The 20,614-nt window shown below is 40.8% G+C and overlaps 1 protein-coding gene across 3 annotated transcripts in view; it reads left to right on the plus strand.

Annotated features, from left to right (window-relative positions):
* ELMO1 (engulfment and cell motility 1) overlaps positions 1 to 20,614 on the plus strand; it is a 548,606-nt gene that overhangs the window by 110,219 nt on the left and 417,773 nt on the right. For all 3 annotated transcript variants that reach the window (XM_022583104.3, XM_089917010.1, XM_022583084.2), the window contains 2 exons: positions 12,827 to 12,867; positions 14,084 to 14,156. In XM_022583104.3, the coding sequence (XP_022438812.1) occupies positions 12,827 to 12,867; positions 14,084 to 14,156 (114 nt within the window). The remainder of the gene's footprint in view (positions 1 to 12,826; positions 12,868 to 14,083; positions 14,157 to 20,614) is intronic.

Below are 20,614 nucleotides of genomic sequence, written 5' to 3' on the forward strand. Positions count from 1 at the left end.
GGTTCCCAGAAAAAGTTGTTTTGTTCTGCAGAAAGGCAGCTTGTACTTTGTCTCTAGGGGTATATAGACCTGTGCAGTGTGCCCAGAACTGCGAGGGAATGAGAACAGCCTCAGGGAAAGAAAATATGTGCTCTTCTAGGTTGTTTTTTCTAGAATTTCCATCAGATGTACTTGTGGGTCCTCTAACTAAGTCAGTGGTACCAGCGTGGCACTGGACAGCCTCCCCTGCAGCTCCCAAAGTCTCTCAAATAGCAAGTCCTGTGAAGGTTACCTCCTAAATGATTCTTGATTCTGTCCACCTTTTCTCCATCCTCGCTGCCACTGCTCTCACTTGTCTCCACTTACCTCCTCAGCTGGCCTCCCGGTCACCTCTCTTACTTCCCCTCCGATGCATTCTCCCAGGCATTCTGCAGTGACTTTCGCGCCACACTTAGAATAAATTCCAGACGTCCTTGCTGTGGTTATTAGGACCCTGCTATCCTCAGCTCTTGCCTACATCACCAGCTTTGCTTAGAGTCAATGTGGCTTCCCCCAAATTCCTCTGTCTTGGTTCTCATTACAATTGACTTTTTTCCTTTCATGAATGCATAGTTCTCAGAGCCTTTACAAATGTGATTTTTCTCTTAACTGGAAATTACCGCCCCTTCATTTCTCTGCTTATCTAACTCCTGTTCACTCTTCATCCCAGATGAAGAGTAAGCTGCTTAAAAGTCTTCAGATTTCTCAGATCAGATGAAGGCCCTTGTTATATGCACTTGTAACATCCTATATGGCCCCACTTATTCATTGTGTGATGTTCTGCACAGGCCAAGTGTGTTCCCAGTGCCTAGGACAGGGCCTGATATGTGGTAAACTCATAATAATGTGAGCAAAGGAAATAGGTGATGTTCGTACTTTTTCTGTCCTATGATGCAATTAAATATAATTATGAAAGGAGTGGCCCTGGTGAGAAGAACATCCCTTACCTTGTTCCCACCATGCATTCTAAATATATTATTATATCTTATGAATTGACTTTATGAAGATCTATTTTTGTCCTTCCATCAAAGTCATCCATAATCAAAAGACAACCAAATGACTTTGAGATAAGCTGTATCAATTTTCAAAATGATTATAGATGGATCACTACCCTGGGACAAGTTTGTGGTGATCTATTTGCATTCATCAGCCTTGTCACCATAAGATGCTCATAATTTCCGCTGTCACTTCATTCTTGACCTCCTGACCCATGTAAACAACTACCTATCTGCTTACTTGTCATGCCCATCTAGATGTCCCTTGCACCTCAAACTCAACATATTCAGAACAGTCCTCATTGTTCCTTCCAACCCCAAGCCTGTGCAGTTTTGCTTTTCTTCATATTTTCCTTTTCTCAGTGACATATGAACATACACCCAGTTTACTGAAGCTGAAATTACATGTCTTCCTAGACTCTTCTCTTTCCCTCAGCTTTTCTGTCCAATCAGTTACCTCAGAAAACTTACCTGCATCTGGTCCCTCTTTGTCACACCTGCTGCTGCTGCTGTTGGTGGCCCTATTCCCTCTGGTCAGTGTGGAGGAACATAGAGATCAAGGGAGGACTTAAAAATAAGTGTGTCATAGATCCTCAAAGGAAGAACTTTAGAAGAGAGAGACTAGTATCTACACAAACAGGAAATTATGCACACAAAGTAGGTAGACATAAATTGAGAATAGAGGAATATGAGAAAGAAACAATTAAAAATCTCAGAAATAAAAAATATACATATACTAAGTAAAATGTAAAAAAAAAAACCTACAACAGGAAAAAAACAATAAAACACATAGAGTTACTCTACAGTGGATTTGGCTATAGAGAGAACCAGTAACTTGGAAGATGAAAATAAGAAATACATCCAGAATATATTCCAAAAGATATGGAATGAAAAATATATATGAATGTGAAGTTGTGTTGAAAGGACACGTGAAGAAGTTCCATCCTATGTTTAATTGACAATCCTATTAATGAAGAACAAGAACAGAAGGAATGATGGAGAGGTGATATTTGAGGAGATCCTGGCTAATATCTTACCTCTCTGGAATTGAAAGAAGTTCCATAGGGGCTCTGGATTTGGCTGGTTGGATGGATAGAGGCTCTGCCATTAGAAGTTGTACGGACTTAGTACTCTGTCTAAGAGTAATGAAAAAAGGGAAGGTTTCTAAGCAGGGGAGTGACATGGTATGATTTGTACTTTTGGAAGGTCAAAATTTGAGAATTGTTTTGTGAAGGTAAAATGAAAGAAGAGAGACTAGTTAGACAGCTCTTGCAGCAGCCCAGGTGAGAAATGATTATTATGCCATGGCCTAGGATAGTGACAGAGGAGACAAAAAGAAGTCAGACATATGTCTCATCAAGACATATGAGAAGATTAAATTGACAGGAGATTGGTGATTGATTATACGTGGGAGGTAAGAGAGAGCAAAATGTTAAGGATGATAACGAGATTTCTTGTGAACAACTGGGCAAATGTTGGTGACAGCTACCAAGATAGAAAACACTAGTGGAGGAATATTCAGGTGGAGTCGCATTCTTCATGGAACACTTACAAATGGGTACAGGAAAATACGAAAGCTTATGCATATGGTTGGACTTCCTTTCAGATTTCCTTTGTGTTTTGATACACTGGCCAACTTGTCTCTTGGCCTCCAGTGTAATCACCTATCATTAGAAAATGCACATTTGATTGTGTCACTTTCCTGCTTAAAAACCTATGATAAGTCCAAACTGTCAAGAGTTAGACATTTTTGGCCTCCAGCTTGCCTTTCTAGCCACTTTCTCTCAGTCACGCATATGACATTGTCAGCTCCTCCATATGCAACATGAACATCCACTTACCGTGACTTTATGGGTGCCCTAAGTAATCCAAATAGCAACTATTTTTAATTGCTTCTCTGTACCCATGGGCAGAATAAAGAAGTTTAGAGAGTAACCTCTGAGGTTGACTGGGCAGGTCTGAAGAAGAACAAACAACATGAAGGAGAGGGAAGACGTAACGTTGATTGTAAGATTATTTTCTGGCAGACCAGAAAAAGATGACTAAAAGTTGAAAAGTGAAAAAGAATTTTGGAGTAAGATTTGAATTTGAGGTTATGGAAGGATACACGCTCCAGTTAAAATGGCCTGAGACAGAAGGGGACTATGGAGAAGTCAGGGCTGGAGGTGTTGATTTGAGTATCAAAAGTGAGAAGAAAGTTGGAGCAGAGAGTTCTTCCCCTGGATATCAAAAGATTCAGTGTTGACTTGGGAGTTCATCATAATTTATGTGGGTAGTCCATGATGCAGGATCATCTACTATTCTCATGGTAGTGCTACAACATTGAGCCTTAAATAACATTTTTCAAAAGCTCACTATGTGCCAGGAATTAAGAGGCCCAGAATTTCATTGCCTTCCCCTCAGGTGTTAGCTCTGGGCCCTTGGGCTTGTTGTTGACGGTTGCTAGTACTCCAGATTTGGGACAGAGTTAAAGAGCAAGGGTTCTGGAATTATATAGGTCTGGGTTCAAATTCTGGCTTTGCCCCTTATGCTGTGAGGCTTTGAGCAAGCTACTTAACATCTCCAGATGCTCATACAGTTTTCTCATTTGTAATGTAGACTTAGTAACATCATCTTGTAGGGGATATATGGTAGTCACTCAATAAATAGTAGCTACTACTATTATCATTATTATCAGAAGGGCTAGCCAAGTGATGATAGATAATGAAAGTCTGGGTTGATGATATGTCAAAGGTAGGGGAGTTTTAGAAAGTGCATGAGGTTGTGGCCATTCTTTGGATACTCCAGACCCTTCCAGAAGAGCCTGTTTTATTGTTCTTTAAGGCTGTGGTTTAGCCTCAGGTTGCTGTGGTCACATTCATGGGACATATATTTGAGACTTGGAAGCTCACTTCCTCCACTACTTGCTGGCAGATATCTCAGCACATCCATAAGCACTCTAGAAAGAAGGATGAATAGGCATTAGTGCATCCACTCACAAACAAAGTAAAGCAACTACATGGCAAAGTGAGACAAGTAGTAAAAGGCGGCAAAAAGCCCTACATTAAAAAAGTAAACTCACTTCTTAATACTCCCTTTGCCACTAGTTCCTCTTGGTATTCTTCGACAGCTGCCTTATACCCAATCTCAGTTTCTTCGCAGTTGATAAACCTTCATAATCCTGTGTTTAAATTGAACTTGAACTCTACTTTGCCTTCAGAGCTTATCTGGCTTTTTCATATCTACCCACCTGGTCTGATATCACCCTGTCCATCAGAGTTAGCAGTCATTTCTGTTTATCCGACCGAACCTGTCTGACTTTTTTACTTTCATACCATGCACATAAATACGATTGACCTTCCACATATGAACTTGACACAAGTAAGGAGACTATTTCACAGGAGTGAAGACAGGCAAACCTTAAGACCTGAACTGAGTCACAGTGTGAATCACTCATTTCCACATAAAACAGGACACTTGACTCAAGGTGTGGTGGAATGAAATGGCCTGCCAGCCAGGCCCGAGTCATCTGGGAGTACTTCTTGGAAAAGACGGATATTAAGGAAGGTAGAGAGGGATATAGGAATTGGGAAATTTGTTGTTTTTGCTGCCTGAGATATTGAAATTTGGAAAAAGATTTTATATCCATAGCAACATTGATATTAGGACAATGTAAAATAGTCAAGGACAAGGAAGGAGACTCAGAAGAGATAACTGATGTGAGTAGGGCTTTATTTTTGCATTGTTCATCTCTACATTTCTGTCCTTTTCTAAAATTGCAGTTTCCCTTCCAACTGAAGGGGAACACAGTTTCTACTGAGTAGAAGTATATCACAATTCCTAAAAGAGAAAGAGGTGTTTCTATTCCTCTTTAACCCACTAATACGTGAGAGTACTAATTATTTTTTGTCTTTGCTCACTTACATAGTCCAGTGATGTTTATGATGCAAAGATTGTACTTTGTCTTGCTGAATCTAATATTTAATTAGTTTCATGAAGCTTGAAACAAATCATTTTTAGTAAACCATTTAGACACAAATCATTTGTCAAGAAAAAGGTGGCATAGCCTGTCATCTTTCAATTTTTAAAATTAATGTGATACATAGTTTTACTACTTTGGAGATGTAGTTGTGAGCTCCCCCCTTTGTCATTTCTGACAGTCACTGAAGTCTTGTGTCAGTGATTCACATTGGAACTGTCGTCAAAATACTTGCTTTCCAAGAACCAGCTAAATTTGTCTCAGGAAAGTGTGGCTTTTGTCGTTAACTTTCAGATTATTTAGGCAGCTATTAGGCAAACAGAATATGCATACACACCCCTCGGGACACATTGGATTCCTCCATATTAAAGATATATGGCTCAGAAGCATGGAGAGTAGTCATCGGGTTCAATGGAGGAGAAATGACGCTGTTGTAAAATGACTGGTGTCATTGACACAGTGTCAGGAGGCACCTCTGGGAACTAGAAGGGTTATTGCACGTGAAATTTTCTCCAAGTCACATTCTAGGCTAAGTCGTAGTAAACATGCATATCCCTTCTCAGAGGTGTCCTGACATTTGGAAGCTAGGTTTCTTTTCTTTCTGGGCCAACATTACTCATAACTGCTGTGCAGAATATGTTCAATGAATTTCCATCTATAAAAGCAAAGTAAAATCCCAAGTGCTGTCTAACTGTCAAAATAAAGCAGCTGTCACATTCTTTTAAAGCACTAGAGAAAGGCTTTTTAATAGTCTGGGACCAAAAACTTTAAGTCTTTGTGGAAAATGGTTTTGCAATTACAGGGCTGTATGACAATGGCACGACGCGAGGGCAGCTGCGTGGTGGTGATGGGGGATTGCTCCTGTCTTCCTCTTGCTGTCGGTCTTCCATCTTTAGCTCCTACCTGAGCTTCAGAGGCAGTCGGAAGAGACCAGAAGAAAGGGAAAGAAGCTAAAAGTCTGAAAAAATAATTGTTCTTAATCAAAAAATGTTCATTAATTGCACCCTTGTGGCCTAGCAGCCACTCGCTTGGGAGGTGACAGAGGTGTCTCAGAGGCAGTCTCTGCCTCCTAACGAGTATAAGCTAGTTAGCAGAAGAAAGGAAAATGAGTTGAAGAATAAAGGACAGGATGAGATGAGTGCCAAAGGCAGCACTGGGAGTTGGAGTCACTTGAGGAAGAAGGAAGAATTGGATACTCATTCATTCATGTATTTAATTTCTTTAACCAACTTGTAAAAAAAAGTATCTGCAAAGCATCCAAGCAGGATTTAGGAGATGAAAGAACCTATTCATAGGTAACATTTATCCAATGCCTTGCTATGTACCAGGTGCAATTTCAAGGGTTTTACATACATCCTCTCAGTTAATCTTCACTACCCTACAATGTGCAAGATACTGCTTTTATTTTCAGAAAAGAAAATGGAAACATCGAGAGGAGAAGTAAAAAGCCTAAAGCTACAAAATTAGGGACTGCAGAAGTTGGGGTTCAACCCCAGGAAGTCATTTTCTAAAGTCATTCAAGTGCTCATAGTTGGGGGAAGGTATAGAAAAGCTAGTTGGTAAAAATTCAGCATTCAAAATGCTTTTCTGGTGTCCCTTCACTTACTGTCATCTCATAAGCATTTTTCCCCTCATGTCTTTAAAAACATTTGAAATACAGAAGATTTCAATGAAGCCAAGCTTTGTTTTGGGGATGATGCTCATTTTAGGACAGACCTGGGCCTGAGAAGTAGATGTCAGAGGTGGGAACTGCAGCCCACAATCCATAGTTGCTGACAAGCGTGCATCACATTGGATGGGGAAGCTACCAGCCTCCATGGGCTGGTGTCAAGGCATCAGTGTGGGCAGCAGCAGACTTGAGAGCTCCGAGGTGAGCATTTGGCCTGGGTGATATCCTCAGGCCGGGTGCCCTGCCAATGGGCAGAAACAGGTGGTTGAACGGGAACTGCTCAACTTATCAGGGAGGGGACACTGATGAGGGACAGCAGCTGGGTCGTGTCCGGAGAACGTGCCTCAAGGCAGGTGGGACTCCACAACCTCCGAAATAAACAACTAGGGACTCCCAAGGATGTTTCTTCTTGGGGTTCTCTCATGCCTGAAAGCAGCCATGAGCTTTGGGTGGGAGAGTGATCATTTTTTTTTTTTTTTTTTTAAGAGATGAAAGGGAGGCAGGGGGAGGATCTGGTTTACTGAGGAAGAAGATGAAGTGTTAATCTTGAAGGGGTGGCAGGACATCCACCAGGGGTTGTTGGGAATGGAGGACCAGACCTTAGAAGAAGGGTCACAGTGGGTGACATGGATTCAGGAATTTATGACACTGGCATTTCATTAAAGGCAGGAGAGAGTTTAGAAAGGAAAGTGAAGGATCAACATCCACTTTAAGGATTAGGTAGAAAGAGTAAATATTCTTTTCTCTCTGTAATCCTTAAAAACATCTTTTTTTTTTTCTTACCCAATTGCAGTAGGTTTAATAGTGGACCCAAAAAGTATGTCCAAGTCGTAACCCCCAGAATATGCAAAGGTGATTTTATTTGGAAAAAGAGTTTTTGCATATTTAATTGTGGATCTTGAGATGAGATCACCCTGGATTTAGGGTGGGCCCTAAATCCTCCTTATAAGAACAGGAGAGAAGACCATATGAGGACAGAGGCAGAGATGTAGATCACAAATGAATTGCTGGGCAATTTGGCGATTCTCAGGAATCTAGGTGATTTTATGTAAAGTAGATCAATCTTTTTGTACAGGAAATTTGTTTTCTGGAATTTCTCTTTGATAAATTAAGTTGAATAAAGGAATCCTTTTGGAGAATAAGAGCAAAAATAAAAAGGGAGGAATAAATTTCCCCCAAAAAACAACAGAAAAAGCTTACCCCTTGAGTAGAACTGTTGGCACATGGTACCTTTCCAATCAAATTCGTATGGAAATGCATACTTTGACAAATAAAAATTTTTGTGCCATCATTAAGATTTTCCCAGATTAATATAAAGAGAAGAAATACTTTCTCATGCTGCAAGATGACCTCACCGTTGCTAAAGGGAAACGGGGTAGAGAGTGCACATAATCCCCAGTCCCCTGCACAAGGAAATCTGGTAACTGTCTAACCCTCTGGGTTATCCTTAAAAACATTCCTGCTCTTCCCTTCTCACTGCTGAGTCTGAGAAGGCAGTTTTGACCTTCAGAACAAAAAGCTTAAGGGATTTAGTTACGATTTTTTTAAGTTATGAAAACATGCTCAGGCAATTAAAATAATTGTGCCTCAATATTCTACATCCAGATATATTCATATCGAGTGTAGAATTTAGTTTTCATTCCTTTAGAGTTTATGGAATCAAAGGGAGAGGAACCAGTTTTCATCCTTTTAGATCAAATTTTCTTTTCTCCTGGGCTTTTGTCTCAGTGAGGTAAAAGGCAAATTATTCCGTGGGTCTACAAAAAGCTACCAAGGCATTGCACTTGTCACCCTACTTCCAAGTCATAGAGAACTGGGCAGATAGACAGGAACATCTTCTGTAACCTGAACAAATGTTAACTAAAACATAGAGCCGACCTTTGGCTTGGAATTTAAGCCAGGCAAGGGGCTCACGTCAAATTGAGGGCTTTGTATAGGAAGTGAGAAAAGCACTGCTACCAGAAGAGTGTATTTGGGGTATCTCATTCAGTCCCTGTTTACAGGAGTAGTTCGTGCTTACCTGTGTGGCCTTGCTAATGGATGGAGACAATTATACCTGTTGAATTATACTCTTCATCACCTGGCTGACTCAATGCTCTTCCAAACTGTGAATCACAGAGTGGTCTGTGAGGGGAGTAGTGACAACCTTCACGAGTCTGACCAGCTGCTTAGAGCCACCCCGCAGTGGTTTACCTGGTAGGAAGTGAGATGTGTGCTAATGATTAATCCAGGCTATCCTTCGAAATGGTTTACTTTTACAGTCAAGCCTTTTTTGTTTGTTTGTTTTTGAAAGGAAAGTTAGTGAATGTGTGGATTTTCCATTTAACAGAAGTGTACTGAGTCTCCTCTGTATACTGTGCAACTAGTACTGAGGGGTGGAGAAGTTTACAAAGATGAATTAAGGTGCCTTGTTCTCAAGGGACAAGAAGATAAGGCAGATATACTAAGTCCTTAGGAGTGATATATTTAATGTGCTAAGCACAGAGGGACTGATCTCTCTCTGGGGAAATCAGGGACATCTCCTTAGAGGGGGTGTCATTGTTAGAGTTGGAACAGAAAGGAGGAGATGGACATTTCAACAAATAGCATTAAGTGAAAGTATGGGGGTGGGATTTTTTTGGATGAATCATCCGCTAATCCAGAAGCATGGGCAACACGGACAACATTAGTAAAGCTTGACTGCTTGAGACCAGATTGTGGAAGGCCTTGGATGACAAGCTAAGGGATTTATACTGTATAGGTGATGGTCGTGGAGGATCTATGAAGGCTACTGGAGCCAAAGAATGACATGAGTTAAGTTTGTGGGGAAAGAGTGATTTTGCCTAATTATAGTTAACGTGGGGATTGGAGACAAAGAAACTGGAGATGCAAAGACTTTTTTGCAAGGATATGGCACCAAGATCCTGAGAACCCTTAACCAAAGGTGGTAGTAAGATCTGGAAAGGATTAAGGGGAGAGAGGTTGTGGAGGAAGGAATGATGGGACTCAGTGTCTTATAAATATCCGTATGTCACAGAATAGAGAAGGCAAAGATAAGTTCCCTAGAAGTGTACACGGAAGAACTGCCAGAAATAGGCAAGGCAAGTGCAGGAACTAATGGAAGATAGGAATCTGAGTTTGATAGACCAGTGGAGCATTTGATTGGAAACTTATGGCAAGTAGTTAGTGCTAGTAATGATGGGCTGGTACTCAGGAAAGGCCCTGGGGCTGAGGAAACAGAATTAAGGGTGATGGAATTGGGGTATGACTTATCTGGTAGGAGTTGGAAGGAGGAGTGTCAGGATTTTAGAAGAGTGGTTAGGAGGAGGTGAGAAGTAATGATGTGAATGTCACAGAGGAAAATGCTACATCACCTGTAACAAATCAGAACTGGAGAGTGAAGAAATAAAGGTTAATGATGCTCCGGGCTCTGGTGATGTCATAATAAGACACAGAAATCATGGCTGGGATGGAGGGAGTTTGGGGGCAGGGGCATGCTATTATCGGGGTAGATTGATGGGTAGGGAATGGTGAGAGTGATGATTTTTTGTTCGTATATTTAACAAAATGCTTGAAGGAGAGTTAACATGCTATTTCTAACAAACTGTCAGAGATTTGCAAAGGTGTTTGGGATCAGGCTATAGACTTGGGGCAGTTGAAATGAATGAGGAACTGACCAATTAAGTAAAAACAGAAGAGACAGGAACAGAAATTTGGAGTTAGGAAGCTAGAGATGAAAGAGAAATGATGAAAGATCTCTTGACTTTTATTGAAGGATTATTGATTATAACTGTAGGAGACTGAAGGAAATATAGCATCTCTGGAAAGAGTGTTTCAAAAAGAAGGTAGTAATGATATTGTCAAATAATGTGGATGGATTAAGGGAGATGAGAATTGTGAAAACTCATTGGAATTAGGTTTGGGCGGTGGAGCCAGCGTTTCATTGGAACAGATAAAGAATGGAGGGGACAGGTGTAGGAAGTGGGCCGTGAGACCAGCCCTGTCCTTACATAACATTCATTTTAGTTGGTGAGGCTGCATTATGAGGGCATTATGTTCAGTTAACTATGGTTCCTTTTCCTCTGTGGTTTAAAGTTTTTCTTTAATCTTTCTCTATTAAATCTCTAAGTTTTGTTCTTCCAGAGTCTTTACTCCTTTCATATATCCAACTTCAGAATGTTCTAGATATGACAGTTCTAGAAGCCCATAGACTTCTGTCTTTTCAAATTTGATTCTGAATCTATGAATCAGTCCTGAATTAAAATCCAAGAAATTCCTCTAAGTTACCTAGACTAAGAATTCTAATTCTGAAAGCTGTAATTTAAATGCTTTCTCCTACATCAATAGCAATACTTTCCTGGCCTGATCTGTCCTTTCAATGTAATTTAAGTCTGAAATCCAGCCCTGTTATTTATATTTCAGTTCTGAGGGTACAAGAAGTAAGATTAGGCGGGTAGGAGACCACTAGGTCCTCATGAAATACCGATAGCCTGGAGAGGCCACTGGCAACTGGAAGTGCAAAATCCTCATCTTATGGGAAAAGTTTTGTTTCTAAAGCTCCTTTGTCCTTTGGTTGTGAGAGCACATTTGCCCCTTGACTCACAGCCAGAGCCATAAACAATGGACAAGTTCTTGCAAAGGTCTAGGAGTTGTGTAACCTGTAACCTCACTGTAGAGCCCAATCTCCATTTCCAATCTTATTCTAAAGGAGACCAACTCAGAATGTCAGGAATACTTACCATCTTTCCACCCCTCAACGATTCTAGGTCCCTTTTCTGCCCACTGCATTTAGAGTTGTAGGGGTAGGCAGACATTCTTTTGAAAACATAGTGGTGGGTTTAGTCATAGACCCTAGAGCTCCAGAGGGAGGGAGAGCATTGAAGGAACACTGAGGACTGTGTTGGAGCTTTTATCAGGGCCTAGAGGCCCTTCGAAAGGGCTATGAAGAGTGCTCAGAACTAACGAAGAGGGCAGACCTAGCAGCATCGGGTCCAAGGGCAAGGATGCAAAGAGGAAATCAAGGTCTTCTAGTGATGTGAGAGGGTAAGGAAGTGGAGCCCTAACCCTTTTTTTGAATATTTTGCCCTTTGTTTTAATTCTCATTTAATTTAATTTAATCTAATTTAAAATTCTTATAACCGCCCTGAGGAGTGGATAGGTCCTCTGCCCATTTTACAGGTAAGTTAGTTGAGGTTCAGCAAATTAAGGAAATTGTAGGTCTCACTGCAGAGAGGTTGACACAGCTAGGATTTGAACTGAATCTGCTTGATTCAGAATTCCTTCCCCCATAGGTCAGTGCCCCTCAGAGGGACAGGAGGAAAACATGTTTAGATGCTTTTCTGTGGTTGTATCCGAAAACCCAGGGCTATGTGTTGTATTTCTTTGATTTCTCTTCCCCATTTGTTTCTTGTCTGTAATGTGTTCCTTTGGTTGACACACTACTGCCCATCCCAGGAGATAGCCAGGGTCTGTTTGCATCCAAAGCAGAAAGAGTTTCGACATCTCTGGGCGAGCTGTGTGTGTCTCTTCACTACATTCTTTCAATCTGGAGGCAGGCGGAGCACAGCTGTGGCTGTTAGGCCAAAGGCACAGCTGTAGTCAGCCGCCAGTTGACACCATGGCACATGGTGTCATGGTCCCATGACTTGAGTGTGTCCTGCTCAAGCCGCTGCGTGATTGGCATTTGCATGGGCCACAGTTGGGGGAAGAATTCTCTGCACTTTGTAGGAACAATGTCACCATGCTTCATATTCCATTTGCCTCATGTTCTCGTAAAAATATCCCACATCCAAGCTTGTTTGCATAAAATGGAACTGCTGGTTGCCCGATTCATGTACTACTCTTGAGGAATTCTGGTTATCATTTGACCTTGTGGATTGTCATTGCCTGTGAGATCTTTGACCAAAGCTATGTTTCATCCTGATTTTAATGTGGCTAAGTTAAATATGATATATGTTTTTTTCAATTAGCAATGTTAAAGTATAGAAAAAATGACCACAAGGGTGATAAATCATTAATACAGTTGGTGGTGATGGCTGGTCGATTATTACCTTGAGAAAAACAACACACTCACTGACACAACCAAGAATAGCATATGTAAATTCTTCTTACTTAGATATCTCTTTATTAGGCCTCTTCTTCTTTTTTTTTATGTAAAATGATGAAATGAAACTGACACAAAGTATTTCCTTTTTTTCTATTTTTCAGAAGAAACCACTGTCTGCAATAATAAAGGAAGTCTGTGATGGGTAAGTGTTACTCAGGATTTATGCGGGGAGCTCCAGTCCACAAATTGAAAGGCAAATAAAATATTCTTGAGCAATCATTAAATATTATTCACTAAGTCACTATTTGACCTGCCAAAAGACACCAAGAATTGCTATGTAAGATTTCCATGCCTTTTCAGCCAAAAAAATTATCACTGTTTCTCAAGGAATAGAAAGTGTAGAATGGCTGATATGTGGACACTGGAATTGATACTATTTATTTTGAAAAGTTGTAGTTCATTCATCCTGCTCACTGGGGAACAGTGTAAGTTCCTGAGGTTAAGTACACACTTCATCTGGTATAAAATGAGAGGGCCACTCAGGTCCCCATAGAAGATAAAATAATTTAAAAGACAGGTCAATGGGTGGTTGTGCTGCCATGTGGAACTCCACAATGATAGTGAACTTTCCTACTTCTCTGGGGTTGCTCTGACAATCCAAAGGAAAAGCACATTGATATGAAAGTTGCATGAGGTTTTTTATTTTTAAAGCAGAAGTGTGAATAGAGTATTACCTGGAATTTATTTAAGACCTGGGATCCTTAATTGGAATGTTCCAAGCTACAGCAAGCATACCGATTGGGGACTGTAGACTACAGAGACAATTGAAATGTAACCATTATCAAAAATTTAAATTGCACTTATTTCCCTCTCTCTGCTCCACTCACTCCTTCATAATAGGGAGGAATGGAACTTTACATTTAAATACCCTTCCCTCAAAGCCATGAAGATAAAATGCCTAGGGCTTCCCTGGTGGCGCAGTGGTTGAGAGTCCACCTGCCTATGCAGGGGACACGGGTTCGTGCCCCAGTCTGGGAGGATCCCACGTGCCGCGGAGCGGCTGGGCCCATGAGCCATGGCCGCTGGGCCTGGGCGTCCAGAGCCTGTGCTCCATGACGGGAGAGGCCACAGCAGTGAGAGGCCCGCGTACCACAAAAAAAAAAAAAAAAGATAAAATGCCTAAAGGTGAGCAATAGGCTTGTAATAACACCTAGATGACCCACATCTGAAATGGTTGGTCTCAGGGTCATGAAAGGGGGGCTAATGCCATTTTGTTTTAGGAACTGCACTGTGGGTAACTTGGGTACTGGCTCAATTCCAAGCATAGGGTGTTTATTTCATCTAACTCTGTCAAACTATAAACAAGAAAATGACCCTTTTTTGTTTTTTTCTGATCCGTTTATGCTTGTAATTTTCAGGTGGTCCCTTGCCAACCATGAATACTTTGCACTGCAGCATGCAGATAGTTCAAACTTCTATATCACAGAAAAGGTAGGTCAGCCGCGTTAGTTAATCTGGGACACTTATATTTAAAGGAAATTAAAACATAAATGATGTTTCCTCTACTCAGGACTAAACATGCTGGTCTAAATTTTGCATCTCTACCATCCACAAAAATAGAGTCTGCAAAGCAAACAACTGCTACTTTAGTATCAACAAGGGGATATTTAGCCCATTCAAGAGTGAAGACCAAATATGTTTCTGCGTCCTGTTTTAGCAACAGCGTTTGCCTTCTAACTGTGAATTTACTAATTATCTCTCTTTCTTATTGCTTGGTTAAAGCATTTATTTGATACTTAATGACTTAGTCTAGCTTTTCTTTCTCAGAGTTTTTTTTTCAGAATAACCTCTAAGCCCTGCTTAAAGTTATTGAAAGAATGACAAGAAACCATTTCGAAGGTGGCATTGTGTAGGCACTGAGTGTTCTGTGGTTCTTGGGAACCCTGCTTTCTTCTTGGGTGATTTTATCTCTTTAGGAAGCTTGGAGGAGAAGGAGGGAATTGTGAAGACTACAGTGGCTCTGGCAGCAAGTACAATTAATGTCTTAGATCCCTGATAAGAGAAAGGAAAACTAACATTTATTCAGCACCTACTATGTGCCAGGAACTGGGCCAAGCACATTACCTCTGTTTGTTGATCTTGTCCTCAAGACTAACCTGTGATGGAAACCACAGTGGCTTTGGTTAACAGATAAGAAACTGAATCATAGAACTCAGATGGCTTGGCCAGTATCTCAGGGGTAATAAACCACAGAAAAAAGTGCTTTATTCTTCCCAGATGGTCCCTGGAATTTTCATAACTGATCATGTTTTCTTCTGCACACTGATTGCCAGAAAGCTGAGAGTTAACAAGTGGACTAGATTTCCTGGCCTGTGTTGTATTTATTCCTTTTACTTGTTGCTTTGATTCATTCCGCAAACAGTTTTCTGTCTTTACTTCCCCCTTGCTTCGTTTTCTTCAGATTTTTCATTCCTTTTATATTTATATAATCTGCATGCTATTCTCGGTGAGATAAAGAGGATATAAATAAATAAAAGTTAAATGTTAGCAGTTGAATGTATTGTTGTTGATACCCTTAAACAGAAGACTGTCTCATTTACCTTGGTTCACCTTTTAAAGGTAACTAAAATATTGTGACTTTGGGGGTATTATTGGAGATTGGATGGCTGTCTACTATTTAGGATATAATATGAAAAAGTTTAAAAATTATTAAGTGATAAAATTATAGGACAACAGAAGTTATAATAGTGTTTTTCAAACATCACCATTTAATGGGTAGTGAAATCAATTTAGTGGGTGTTCATAGCATTAAAAATTGGAATATAATAGAGTAGAATAGGTCACAGTACATCACCTGTGTTGTTTCTGAGAAACTTATGTCACACACACACCTGTATATAATACTAGTATATTGTGCTAGTTTTTTACCCTAGGCTGTGCCCCAAAAGCCGTTGAGTCACAGTTAACTCTGCCTTTGATTAACTGTATTGGCTTGTGTCCCCTGGTGGCTGTCCTGTCTTCTTTCATCATTCTCAGGAGACCTCAATGTATTGGTGATTTTACTAAGGATGGAATTCTCAGACTAGAGAACATAAGCATCACAGGGAGAATCATTTAAAAATGTAGGTTTTTCAGATCGCAACCCCAGAGACTCAGAATGAGCAAGCCTTGGATATGGCCTAGGATTTTGCAGTTTAAGAGCCCGCTGTGGAATTCTGATGCAGGTACCCAGGGACCACTTGGAGGAGCACTGCTCTGGGGCCATTTTTCTGAAGAGATGGGACCCGAGTGTCCCAGGCACTGTGCACTATGAACAGAGGTCAAGTGCTAAGTTTCATTTAGGAGGGTGTTTGTGTGCGGCCAATTCATAGAATAATTTAAAAATTCATATACTATTTATGCTTTTACTCTAATTAACATTAATATCTAACATTAATATCTAATTTTCTGATATTAACATTAATATCAGAAAATTCAAACTACTCAGAACAATGGGAAACTTATTATTTTATTGGGCATCCTAGTTATTTTCTGAGAGATCTTGTTTGGCCTGAGGAAATCCTGAATGTTGAATTTAAAGGGACTGCCACCTAAATCTGTCATCAATCTGTCTCTCTTCATTGGCCAGTAGTGAGGATTCTTCCTTTACTAAAAGTTTAGGGAATGAGGAGGCTCATTTTCCCAATTGCAGCTCTTTGTTTGTAAGTAAAATGTCATCACTGTTCTTCCTACAGCTGTCACTGAGCACAGTGTATGCATGTGACACAGAACGTGACACACAAAGGGCAGGAGATGGATCTTGAATTCTGGGTCCACAGGGGCAAACCTGGGCCGCCTTCAGTCTGCGGTTAGGTCCATCTAGTTCTTTGCAAGTATTCTTAAAAATAGAGCCCATTTCCGCCCCCCCCCTTTTTTTAAGTAATGTATTTAGCATCATCTTGGTTACTTACAGCCCAGTGAGTTGTTAGGTGATATTTGTGTTACCGTGGTAACCGGTGACTAATTTTCGAAACTTGTGCATGTTCTTAGTTAATGACTTTCCCTTGTATGTGAGGTGGTCTCCCTTCCTCTGACACAGGTAAAATATCACCTGTAATTTTAAAGAAGAAAAATTCTCCAGCCCTGGCTGGACAAGCTAACATATTCTGTAACTGATAGATGCTTGTGATTCTCTACTAAGATCCTCAGGAAGGCACCTCCCCTGCTTTTCTCATGTTATCCAAGCCCATTTTCTGAAATTGTCTTCATTTGCTTATTGGGCCATTAACTTCTGTTTTTCATCACAGGGGGTAAAAATGTCACATTGTTGAGCAGTGTTCAGCAGAAGCATAGCATGCAAATGCCTTAGAGAAAGTTAAGATTCAGCTATTTACAAGTTCAAATTCTGCCCCAGAAACTTTCATATTTCAGGGTGATGTCTCAGACACAGAGAGAGAAAATACAAAATAAAAAGTGAATTGTGTATTTTTCAGCTTTACGGAGGTGTAATTGACAAACAAAATTGTAAGACATTTAAGCATATGTCATGGTCATTTGATATACATATACATTGTGAAAGGATTCCCATCCTGTTAATTAACATATCCATCATCGCTATTTATTTATTTGGTGAAAACATTTAAATTCTACTTTCGTAGCAAATTTCAATTATACAATACCGTGCTATCAACTAAGTCACCATACTTTACATTAGATCCTGAGACCTAGTCATTTTATAACCTGAAATGTTGTACCCTTTTACTTACTTCTTTCTATTTCCCCCAACCCTTCAGCCCCTGGCAACCATTTTTGCTACTCTCTGTTTCAATGAGTTTGACTTTCTTTTAAGATTCCACGGATAAATGATTCCATGCAGTATTTGTCTTTCTCTGTCTGACTTGTTTCCCTTAGCATGGTGCCCTCACGGTTCATCCATGTTGTTGCAAATGGCAGGATTTCCTTCCTTCTCATGGCTGAATAATATTCTATTGTATATATCTACCACATCTTCTTTATCCCTTCATACGTTGACATCACTTAAGTTGTTTCCATATCTTGGCAGTTGTGAATAATGCTGCAGTGGATATGGGAATACAGATACCTCTTCGATATCCTGTTTTCATTTCCTTTGGATATATACCCAGAAGTGGGACGGTTGGATCCTTATTGTAGTTCCATTTTTGATTTTTTGAGGAACCTTCATGCTGTTCTCCATAGTGCCTATACCAATTTATATTCCCACCGACAGTGTATGAGGGCTCTCTTTTCTTCACATCCTTACCAGCACTTATCTCTCTCTTTTTTTGTTTTTGATAATAACCATTCTAACAGGTGTGAGGTGATTTCTCACTATGGTTTTAACTTGCATTTCCCTGATGGTTAGTGATGTTGATTAGTCGTATACGTGTTGGCTATTTGTATGTCTTCTTTGGAAAAATGTCTATGCACTTTCTCTGCCCATTTTTAAAATTGGGCTTTTTTCTCTTTTCTTTCTATTGAGTTGTGTGAGTTTGTTACGTATTTTGGATATTGACCCCTTATCAGATATATGATTTGCAGATATTTCTCTCTTTTCCACATATTGCCTTTTCATTTTGTCGATGGTTTCCTTTGCTGTGCAGAAGCTTTTTATTTATTTATTTTTTTAACATCTTTATTGGGGTATAATTGCTTTACAATGGTGTGTTAGTTTTTGCTTTATAACAAAGTGAATCAGTTATACATATACATATGTTCCCATATCTCTTCCCTCTTGCGTCTCCCTCCCTGCAGAAGCTTTTTAATTTGATGTAGTCCCATTTGTTTACTTTAAGTATTCCAGTGGAATTTGTCTTCCAAAAAAGAATTTTATATAGAGAGAGGGCTAAGCATTTTAGTCCATTATCTTCATTCCAGTCTGACAAGGCAGGTTATTATTATCTCCATTTTACAATGAGGAAAGTGAGACAGAGAGAGATTATGCAACAACCCGTTTAGGTCATACAGATGGGCAGTGGTTGAGCTGAGGCTTGGACCCAGGTGGGTCTGCCTCCAAAGCTGTCTATGCCACCTCCTGGAAACCCTCTGCCCCCACTACCTGGGCCCTGGTTTGTTTATGATGCTCCTTTTTTTTTTGCTGACACCAGGCCAGTGATCCTGATGGTAATTGCCTCAGGACAATAAATATAGGAAGTTACAGCCTGTGAGCATTGCTTACCAGCTTTAGTCTGTGACCTTTTTATTCCTTAAGAGGATGGCTTGGAGGAAGTTGTAACAGATAATCTTCCACTCACTGGGGATTAGCAAAACACATTTTCATTTGCCTTTGGTCTGGACTGTATAATTGTCTAAGGTAGTATTATTGCATTAATACCATATTTTTTAGGCAAACAGGAAAATTGCCTTGTCATCCTTAACCCTAAGCGTGCAGACAGCTAGGTCCCCAGAAAGCATGGGGCATGGTAGAGGGCACCTTTAGGAGATCGTGTACTTGTGGACAATTGAAGTTTTCTCATGATTTCAGGATGGTATTTTGGTCCCCTGTGCTAAGACCTACTTCAGAATGTGTGAAGTACAGTGATATACCATGGCAGTATCTTATTTCTATAAGTTTTTATTTTGTAAGAATAGAGATATCCATTTCTCATCCAGGCCCTCTCTGCAAAGCTGGCCCCAGGAACTTTCCGGGAAAGAAGCGGGGTCATTTGAAGGGCACCCCTTTTTAATGCCATTCCCACTTCCTAGGTGCTCTGTGTCCTCAGACAGGCCTTGAGCTTCCCCGAATCCCTGGGCAGACAGGGCTTGTGTATCCCTGGGACTTGTATGTCCAACCCGGGTCAGGAGACTACTCAATCATAGTGTGGAATTCAGTTCACCTGTCACACTTCAAGCACTGGGCTCTACAAAGAGCTCAGTGAGATGAATCCCTTTCATTCTCTGCATCCATGGATCTCAGGGTCTAGTGGGGGAAGAATACCTTGAAGTGGGCACAGGTTTTGAGGAAGAAGAGGCAGGAACCAAACGATTATAGAAGAGAAGAGGGATCCAGAAGGGTCCTGGAGTGGGCTAACCACGTCTGAACTGAACTTTGAGAAACTAACAGGAAAAGTATTCATTCAAAGACAGAACTCTGTTTCTGAGTTTTAGGCACCTTCACAGGTCAGCTGGGGCATTAGTCGGGGGGATGGTAACAACTGTCTTGAACATTTGTTGGATGCTTGCTATGTGGCAGGCGCTGAGCTAAACGCTTCTCTTCACATGGGCTCTTTGTTGTACTTGAGTCTTCACAGGAAGCCTGTGAACCAGGTTTTATTGTTACCTGCTCCATTCTCTGGAGGGCACAACTGGGGCTCAGGGGTGTAAGCAACAGAGCAGGGATTGACACAGGAAGTCTGGCTCCAGAGCCAGTGTCCTGTGCTCTCGGGTCGTGCCGTGGGACAGGCAGGAATCCCGGCAGTTGTCATCATGCTGTAACCACAGATGGAAGGCACACCAGTTCTTGGTGCGGGAGGTGGAAATCCATCTTTCCATCCTCTATTTTACCTCCCTGGTTTCCTCTACTGATAGTCCTCATTCTACTACCTCTTGGTTCTCCAAAAAGCATTTGATCCTATTTATACCCGTGACCCAATAACCCAATTGCATCAGCATTGCTGAGCAAAGTAATTTGCCTTCAAAATTCCCCAGAGATACACACATTACCAGCAGAGTTTCTTTTCCATTTGGAACGAGGCTGGTGAGCCCAAGGGAGCTGGTTCCATCCCTGTGTGGGAAGATTGGCTTTGCACAGAGACAATGGTTGGTGCTTCTCAGCTGGGTTGGTTAACCCAAGGGCGTGAGTCCTTATTGGTCACTAAACAAATTGAGCACAGGGGTGTCATGTGACTGCCTCAAGGACACTGTAATGAAAACAGTTCAGTGCACTAGACATCTCTGGTGCACTTGCTTCATCTTTTAAAAAGTGGCTAAAATATTGTGGGGTTTGGGGTATT

The sequence above is a fragment of the Delphinapterus leucas genome, chromosome 9, assembly GCF_059928025.1.
Source record: "Delphinapterus leucas isolate spDelLeu-1000000601 "Yukka" chromosome 9, BTC_Dleu_Yukka2, whole genome shotgun sequence".
In the NCBI taxonomy this organism is placed as follows: Eukaryota; Metazoa; Chordata; class Mammalia; order Artiodactyla; family Monodontidae; genus Delphinapterus; species Delphinapterus leucas.